This window comes from Capsella rubella, unplaced genomic scaffold (genome assembly GCF_000375325.1).
Source record: "Capsella rubella cultivar Monte Gargano unplaced genomic scaffold, Caprub1_0 scaffold_3, whole genome shotgun sequence".
Classification (NCBI taxonomy): Eukaryota; Viridiplantae; Streptophyta; class Magnoliopsida; order Brassicales; family Brassicaceae; genus Capsella; species Capsella rubella.
Genome location: NW_006238921.1, coordinates 13600031 through 13609528, shown reverse-complemented (window position 1 = coordinate 13609528; position 9498 = coordinate 13600031). Strand labels below are relative to the sequence as shown.

General features: G+C 35.8%; 2 protein-coding genes across 2 annotated transcripts; both read right to left on the bottom strand.

Moving 5' to 3' along the window:
* Positions 1-1190: 1190 nt before the first annotated feature.
* On the bottom strand, positions 1191-3206 carry LOC17893631 (peptide methionine sulfoxide reductase A5). Its single transcript, XM_006298326.2, has 4 exons — positions 2801-3206; positions 2024-2136; positions 1786-1930; positions 1191-1683 (listed from the first exon to the last, which is right to left on the bottom strand). Exons 1-4 carry the CDS (start codon positions 3104-3106, stop codon positions 1486-1488), a joined length of 762 nt encoding a protein of 253 aa, XP_006298388.1. The 5' UTR covers positions 3107-3206; the 3' UTR covers positions 1191-1485.
* A 4814-nt stretch (positions 3207-8020) lies between these two features.
* Positions 8021-9312, bottom strand: LOC17892984 (60S ribosomal protein L8-1). Its single transcript, XM_023786307.1, has 2 exons — positions 8814-9312; positions 8021-8485 (listed from the first exon to the last, which is right to left on the bottom strand). The coding sequence occupies exons 1-2, from the start codon at positions 9251-9253 to the stop codon at positions 8149-8151; spliced, it is 777 nt and encodes a 258-aa protein (XP_023642075.1). The 5' UTR covers positions 9254-9312; the 3' UTR covers positions 8021-8148.
* Between the last annotated feature and the right edge of the window lie 186 nt (positions 9313-9498).

Sequence of the window (9498 nt, the reverse complement as noted above, 5' to 3'; positions counted from 1 at the left end):
TCAAATATTTAGACATGATATGACGGGTACAAGAAGATAACGTATACTTCGGATAACAAAACTACAATAAATCCATGTATTAAAAAAAATAGAAATACCTAAGTCTTTAGAAAACAAAAAGGCTAAAACATGAATCTTTGAATTGAAGAAAGTAATGAGAAATAAAAATGAAAGGGAAAGATCAATAAAATTAAAAATCGAACAAGGATTGTGTATGCTAGGATTACAGACAGTGCCTTGTGGATGAAAATGGTGGGAGCATGTGACTTATATTGATAATTAGATTTTCATTAGTTTGATAAAAATAAATATTTAAACAAGGAATACGGGTATCCCATCTAAATATTTTACCAAGTTTCTTATAATAAACATTGGCAAATGATTATGTTTTAAAAATAAACGATTACGGGACAGAAATTTTATGATAGATAGAAGACGGGACGGGGTGGGACGGGACGGTTCAGGACAAAACATAAAGGGACAGGACGGGTTTTCCATTCTAAACTACACATAAAACAGTTCAAACTAAAGCCATACCCAAATCCGATTTAACATCTCTAAGCAAACAGTGAAATATTTTGATTAGTTTAAAAAATAAACAATGAATATTATTTATCATTTTCATATAAATAATTTTAAAATTGTATTATGTAATACAATATCTATATTTTACAACTGTGTCTCTATATATAGTTTATCAAATAAACTCATATAACAAAATTTTACCAAAATAGCATCTATTTAACAAATCGTGATTTTGTAAAAATAACTCCGCACGTACGTGCGGGTCCATCACTAGTTTTAATTAAAACAGTTTTGATTCAACCGGTCTAATATTAATGGTATTAAAAATATTGTAGAACGAAGATTTAAACCGTATTGAAATGCCGGATTAATTATATTGTAAGTTTTCATTAGTATCGATTTAAACTTGTTTCACCATACAATTATTTATTTATTTAATATTTTTAAAATTTTATTTTAAATATTTTATAACTTTTTATTAAGATTACATATAATACACATAAACTATAATATATTAAAGTTTTTATAAAAATATCTATGGCAAAATTAAACACAACTTAAATACTGAATTAAGCCATATACAAACTTTTATATTTGGATGCTCGTTAAGTTAAAGCATTCGAATTTGTATTCATCTTCATCCCCTAATTATAGAATAATATATGTATATAATATCAATGAATTTGATAATCAATACCATAATGATACAATGAATGTCTAAATAATACTGCTTACAAGAAAACAAAAAGCATACTCGATGTGAGAGATCTGAAAGAAACAAGACAACAATCTGAACAATCACCACTCAAGGACAATGTCAAGAGGGCAAGAGTAAGAGACATAAACATTGTTGTGATAACTATACGACCAATAATAACCTGGCCAAAAGAATGAACCAAAACTTACATTTGTGATTATCAATCGTATTCAAGAACGCGGAGATCTTTTAAGTCGCGTATATTATATGTCCCTCAAGACGGGCCAACCTTTTCTAATGATCTCATTAACCCTAGAGTCTATCTGTTTCTGGATTCTAGGCGGACAGAGTTCGGCTGCATAACCGTTTAATTTTGTGGCTAAAGCTGATCTCTCGAGTTCTTCTTCTGCCATGTTTCCTATTAGCTGAATAAGAAATGGATGTTGTTTAAGCTCGAACTTCTGCAAATACATAAATTCAAGAGAACATGAATTTTCTCAATTGTTTATCCTCTAACAACTGGATTCACAGCTTACAAGATGTGAAGAGACTTAAAGTTAAACCTGGTGATCAGGTTCTGCGCGATAAAACATCCCTAGCTGTTGAATTTGAGTAGTCACAATACTGCTTCTTGATTTAAGTTGCTCCCTTTCTTTGCTAGTAGAAGCCAGTCTCAACTCTTCTGTAGAATTAGTGAAAATACAGGACCTGTTCAAAAAGATTCCAACTTTTTAGATTTGGGCCAAACAAACTCAAGATTACCAAACAGCTAGTGTTTGTGGAGATTTACTTCCTCTTTACCTGTATTGGTTACCCACATCAGGACCTTGTCCAAATACTTGTCTGGAATCATGACTAGACCAGAATACTTCTAAGAGCTGACGATAACCAATTATCCTTGGATCATATTCAACCTGAAGACAGTTACACAAAAAAAAAAGGATCAGAAACTTCAAAACCAGCTCCTGGAAACACAAGGATTATTTGTCAACAGAGCAGATGGACATAGCCAATTTAGTTTAACCTCAATCACATATACTCTGAGATCACACATTACCAAATCTCAGCAACACAAGCTAAAGCAGCTACAGAATATAGATATTAAGTAAGATGAAACATAAAGATATCAAGAATCCTCGAAATCTCAACACAAATTTGTCAATCCAAGCGAAATATATTCAGTCGAGCAATTCAAGAAAAAGCAACAGATCATTAAGTTCAATCACATTTACAATACGATCACACATAACCAAAACTCAACGAAACAAGGTAAATTCAGCTACAGAACTAAGGCTACTAAGATAGAACATTGCGGATCTCAAGCATCCTCCAATCGTTATCACAAATTTGTCTATCCAATGTAAAACTATAAAGTAGAGGAAATAAAATCGAACAACATAGGCACTACATTAGCTCAAACCACACTAATAGATTCAGTAGAGCAAAACCAAATCGAGAATAGTATGACTTGGAAGAGGCAAACAAGATCAAGGATAGAGCTCAATTCAAAGCCGGCGGCAAATGGAAATAACTAAGTAAACATTGGCTCAATCCTCAATTCGAAACAACAAAACCAACCTGTATAGACTCGGCGTGATCACCTAAGTTCCTATACTCCGGATTCGTCTTCAATCCGCCGGCGTAAACGGCGGTTGTTCGTACGACGCCATTGATACAACCAAACGCCGCCTCCGATCTCCAGAAGCTTCCAAGAGCGAAAACCGCAGATTTCAAAGGACGATCGGGAGAATCAACTACAGTATCCGAGATCTGATTCGAAATCCTGATGCATAGAGCTTTATCGAGCAGAGAGACGAACAATAAGAAGAAGAAGAGATTCGCGTAAGGAATAAAGAAACGGTTCCTCTTCTGTGATAAAGCCATTACAGTTTCCTTCTAGCTGCTCCGAACCAGGGACTCCATATGAACGAGCAACCTTGTTAATTGATTTGAGTCGCTCAAAAGTCACTCCAATGGCTCACTCACCATCATCATTAAAACTCGTTTATTAGCTACGCACATGGAGATCTTCGAGTCCCTCTGTGTCGTTCAGAAGGTTTGCTGCGTGATTCGAATCCCGGTTTAATACGGTTCAGTAAAAAAACAGAACAAACCAACCCCGGTTAAGCTTTTACAGAGAAAGAATGGTACAAAGGGGAAATACAAAAGCTCCAATTGGTGACCACTTTTTTGGAATATAATGAAGAGGAATATGGTGTTCCTCATTGTTCCTCAATTTTTGCTACCATTTACGCATAATATTTTACAATTTTCAGATATGTGGGATCTATATTATTCCTATTCATTCCTCAAATAAAAAGTAACAACAGTTCAAAAATGTTCCTACTCAAAATTGTAGAGGAACAATGAGGAACAAATATTATTTTCGTTTTTTTATAATTCAATATTTTAAAAATATTTATATTGATAATTTTGACATTTCTATATATAAATACTTTAAAAAATTATTATATATTTTAAATAAAATATTATTTCATCATAATTTTCACTTTCTATTAATGTTTTGAATTTATATATTATATTAGAAAAATATTTAAAGAAATTTAAAGTAGGTTTTAACTTAAAACATTTAAATTAAATTTAATATATTAAGTATTATAATTTAAATGAAAGTTCTAAACTAAATTTCTTTTTAAACTTAAATTTATTAAATAATTTTTTGTATATATTATTTAATTTTACTTGTTCAGTTTTTTGGTTACCATTTACTGGAACATTTGTTCTATTTTTCCTCAGCATTTATTTCTATTTTTTATGAGAATTATTTTCCTGTTTATTCTTTTTTATTTTTGTTCCTTTTCGTTCTTTTTATTCATAAATGGGTTACCAATCGGAGCCAAAGATAACAAAATTTCAAACATTAGTGTGAAGAGAAGCTTGACCTCTTGATCGATCTCCTAGCAGCAATTAGACCAACCTTGTGTCGGAACCTACCTCAGCGACTGAGTTTGTAACATATGTGTTTCTAACGTATGTGGTGATAGGAGGAGAAGATTTACAAAAGGGATATAAGCAGTAATCTTAATGCTTACGAGTTACAAGCCCAAAGAAACTAAACTGAAGTCATGCGAAGGGGTACTTAAGTTGAGTGTTTTGTGGCAAGAGGAGCTGTCTTGTGAGATTGATGATATGTTTGTTTTATGTTAATCTTCTTGAGTCAAGAGTCAAGAGTGTGCTGTTATCCAATAATCGTGAATGATCCAAAGGACACATTGAAAAACCCTTGAGAGTTTTAAAAGGTTGCAGAATGTGAAGTTGTATGTTCTTTGAATCGTGTGTTTTTTTCATTGTCTTTAATTTTCTTCCTTTACAGTAACCAGGTTTTGCAGATCCTCTGTTCATAGTTCGCAAGAGTGAAACCTTATCAAAAGAGGTAATTTGGATATATTTAATAAGAGGAACAATTGCTAGCTAGAAAGATTACAATTTAATGTTCTAGTTTTAGGTCAAGATATGAAGCAGGTTTTGAATTAAGAACATAAAAATTAAGAATTAAACAAAAAAGAGGTAATTTGAATTACCTATTCGGCTTTACCACAAGAGGCATGATTCTCTGTGATAGGCTTTCCCGACCAGGAATTATCGTTCCGAAACCAGATACCAATTGGAGTTGGGAGCATGCCCCAAGACCACAGTTCTGACGGTCTTGTAAGAGTAAGAGTGTCAGACCACAGCTCTGATAGCCATGGCAGAGTCTTACTCCCGCAAATATAGATGGGAAACAGTCTTTCCCCATCATACGGGGGTACCAATATCGTTACTCGAACGATGGTGGGACTCCGATACCATGCTGAGACATCACCACTTTTGCTGTTGGAGTATTGGTAACCTTTACCCTATTTAATATCTATTTAAGTATTTAACGATTTAATGACACGACTTAATTCCGGGTTTAGTCCGGTTCCATAAAACCAGGAAAAGCCATTATGGTTCAATCCGGGTTATTGATTTATCATTAGAGAACAAAGGCCTAACCGGAAACATAATGTAAAGCTTTGGCCTCTTCTCTTAGCAGCAATAAGACCAACCTTCTCTCTGAACCTAACTATGACAATGAGTTTGCGACATAGGTGGTGATGGAGGAGAAGATTTAAATATATATATATGAGGGATACAATTTATTTTGTTTATGCTTACGAGTTACAATTAAACCCAAATAAACTAAATTGAAGATCATGTGGAGGAGTTAGAATAAGTTGAGTGCTAATGTGGCAAAAACCATCTTGTCTGATTAGTGATATATATATATATATATATATTGTTTTCTGTTTTTTATCTTCATGAGTCAAGATTGTGTTAACTAACAATCGTGTATGATCCAAAAGACACGCATTGGAAACCCCTTGAGTGTTACAAAAAAGGTATTTCTTGCTTCTCAAGGAATCTAAAGATGCATTGGAAACCCCGTTTTATGTTAATCTTCATGAGTCAAGAGTGTGTTAGCTAATAATCGTGTATGATCCAAAAGACACGCATTGGCAAACCCTTGAGAGTTACAAAAAAAAAGAAGGTTTTCTTGCTTCTCAAGGAGTCTAAAGATGGTGAATTTTGGCACTGGTCAGAGTCGGTATAGTAAGAATTTATGATGGGAAGATTTTGGTACGTAGAGATTTGAAGTGGAAATAAAGGAAGGAGCTGAGACTTGGGGGTTTGTGCTTTACACACCATAAAAACTGTTACAGTTTTGCATATATGTTTCTGTGATGAGTATGCTTTAGTATATGTTCTTTTGATGAAGAAGTCAAATTTTTAGACTTGTTCTCTAGCCTCAATGCTTAGTTATGATCTTACAGGTGAGGGATCTACAGCTTGTTGGTCCAATAACAAATATGGCTGTGACGCTGCTAAAATGAACTTGTCCACTGTAACAATGTGAAGTTAAATTTTAACTAGTCCTTCTCAAACTTTGTTGCAGTAAAGTGAAGTTGCATCTTTATAATAAGGGTCACTCTTCTTTTAGCATGTATATACAATATTTTTACGAAACATAAACGCCAAACACACGATTCAAAGACCATGTTAACACTTTCTTTAATTAATTGTCTTCTTTTTGCTCTGTTACCTCCTCCATGAGGATACTCTACTGAGTTCATATCTACACCACAAACCTTTTAGGCAATGGGGTTCTCTTCACACGGTGCTTGTGAGACTCTCCGTTCTCTAATTAACTCTAATCATACAACGCAATTACCGGTTTACTAGCAAATTTAACTACTATGTGCTAGAATTACCTTTTTCATGTTGAACGAATGAAAATTTTATGTAATGAAAATATGCAACACTATGGATAACATAAGCATTCCGAGAGAGGAGAATGAAGTTATCATAAAAATCTTTTAGGATTTCAGAACAAGGTTCATTGGAAATAAAGGAGGGGAAGGTTGAATAAGTCAGGGTTTGTGTTTACACCACACTTAAAAGTCGCCTTCTGTTAGGCTTTGTCCAACTGTTACTGTTTTGCATGTATGTTTCTGTGAACTGATGAGTATGCTTTAATATATGTTATTTCGATGAAGAAGTCACATCTTTAGACTTTGTTTCTCTAGCCTCAACACTTAGTTAGACTGCCATGATCTTGCAGGTGAAGGATCTACACACTTAGTTAGACTGTTATGATCTTGCAGGTGAAGGATCTACAACTTGTTGGATTGATAACAATGTAAAGATAAATTTTAACTAGTCCTTGTCAACCTTTGTTGCAGAACCAGGGTAACTCTTCTTTTAGCCTGTATACAATACTTTTACGAAACAAATCATGAACGCCAAACACACGATTCAAAGACCATGTTACTAATGTCTTTAATTTTCTTCTTTTGGCTTCAGGTTTTGCAGATAAGTATGGTGATGCTCTCTTCTTCCAAGTTCGACATAACAGAAATTAAAAATTTAAGAATAAAAAAGAGGTAATTTGGATTACCTCAATTTGGCTACCACAAGAGGCATGATTCTCTGTGATAGACTTCCCCGATCCGATGTGAATACCCCACCTTTCGATGAGATCCGATTACACAATACTCTGTCGGATTTCCAACGAGTGACTCGTTGGTCATATCCTAAGACAACGCTTGTCTTGGATCCGACGGTATAGACAGAGTTGAAACTCTGCCATTCGCTTCCTCCACCGATCACTCGATTGAAGGCAAGTAGAGAGGAAACACTTTCCTTCTCACAGTTGGGGTACCAATATCGCCTCTCGAACCATGGTGAGACTCCAATACCATGCTGAGTCACCCACCACTTTAGCCGTTCGAGTATTGGTGACCTTTCCTCTATTTAATACCTACTTAATGATTAATCACAACCCTTAATTTCGGGTTTAGTCCGGTTATCTATTTAAGATTTCCATAACCAGCAAAAAGACATCATGGTTAAATCCGGTTTATTGATTGCTCTAGCTTCCCTTCACATAATTTTAGTTTCTTTTCTCCTACTCTCGTAAAATTTTTACTTCGGTTGTACTTTCAAAATCTCTTTTCTTTGAGTTACTATGGATAGTACTGGCCTGGCCAATGTGCTGACGGTTACCTACTCCATGAGGATGATCAACTTGGTTCATAGATATCAACACCACGAACATTATAGGCCATGTGTTTCTCTTCTTCACACGGTACTGACTCTCCGATCTCTAAATACCTCTAATCAAACAACCACTACGTGCTAGAACTGCTATTTCATATCCACAGCAATTGCATAAGCTCATATAAACAAAGACTCAGCAATTGATAAAATGAAAACTTTATGTAATGAAAATATGCGATAATATGCATAACATAAGCATTTAGAGAGAGGAGATTAAAGTTATCATAAAAATCTTTTAAGATTTCAGAACATGGTTCAAACGGAAACACAGACAACAAAACTTGAAACATAGAAAACTGAGAAACAGAAGTTTATGTTTTAACTCTCTAGTCGGCCTTGGCAGCTGAAGCAGCAGCTTGACCTCTGAGACGACCAGTCCTCCTTGCAGCAATAAGACCAACCTTCTGTCCAGGAGGTGCATCACGCCTAACCGTACTGGCGTGACCAATGTGCTGATGGTTACCTCCTCCATGAGGATGCTCAACTGGATTCATAGCCACACCACGAACCTTAGGCCATGAGTTCCTCTTCACGCGGTACTTGTGGTAAGCGTTTCCTGCCTTGAGCATTGGCTTCTCGGTTCTTCCACCTCCAGCAACTTGACCAATCATAGCCCTGCATCCACTTGGGACAATCTTCTTGGAACCAGACGGCAACTTAATCCTATACAAACATATTATGGATTAGCCATTTGTGAAACATCAAATGTAACAATGTTTTCTACAATCAAAGAACTGAATCAAATGTACAATCATTATCATATTAGCATTTACAAGTACTATCACACTTTATTAACAAATAAATGATTCCACAACTGCAACTTAATCTACACTAAACAATCAACAGTATTTCTAATCAACCATCATAATCAATACCAAAACAATCAACAGATCTGAAAATGTTATCAGCCTCTCACGAATCTTCTTTAAATCATACAATCAAACCATGAAATGCGTCACTACTGATTAGATACAGTGTTACAGAAACAAACCTAGTAGTGTCGTTGTCAGGGTTGTGAGCGATAACAATGGCGTAATCACCAGAGGCTCTAGCAAGGACACCACGATCACCAACGTGATGCTCAACGTTGCAGACGACAGCTCCTTCAGGAATAGATCTAAGAGGGAGAACATTTCCGACGACGAGAGTAGCTTTCTTACCGCAGTACAGGAACTGACCGGTGTACATACCTTCGGCGGCGACGAAGAGCTCCTTCTGCTTCTTGAAACGGAAAGGATGACGGAAAGTGACGCGAGCAAGAGGCGCACCACGGCCAGGGTCGTGGATGATCTCCGTCACGACGCCCTTGAGGTAACCATTTCGCTCGCCGAAATCGAGACTGCGGAACTTAGCCGGACCTTTGCGGTGGTGGGTGTGGGATTTGAAGACGGAACCCGCTCCCTTACGTTGAGCTCTGATGACACGACCCATGGATGCTCTCGACGGCGACGATTTACAATTTCTAGGGTTTTTGAGTTCCAACTCTATAGTGAGGAAAATTCTTCCTTTTATTCTGCAACCTGAAGTTGTTTTAACCCTAATGGGCCTTAGTGGATCTTTACTTCAAGATGGGCTAGAAGAATCTAAGCCTGTAATATTTGGTTAAACGCAGATAAAAGCCCAAGTTAAGATAAGTCAGATCTTTCAAACCCACCTAATTTACGAGTTGTCCCCCA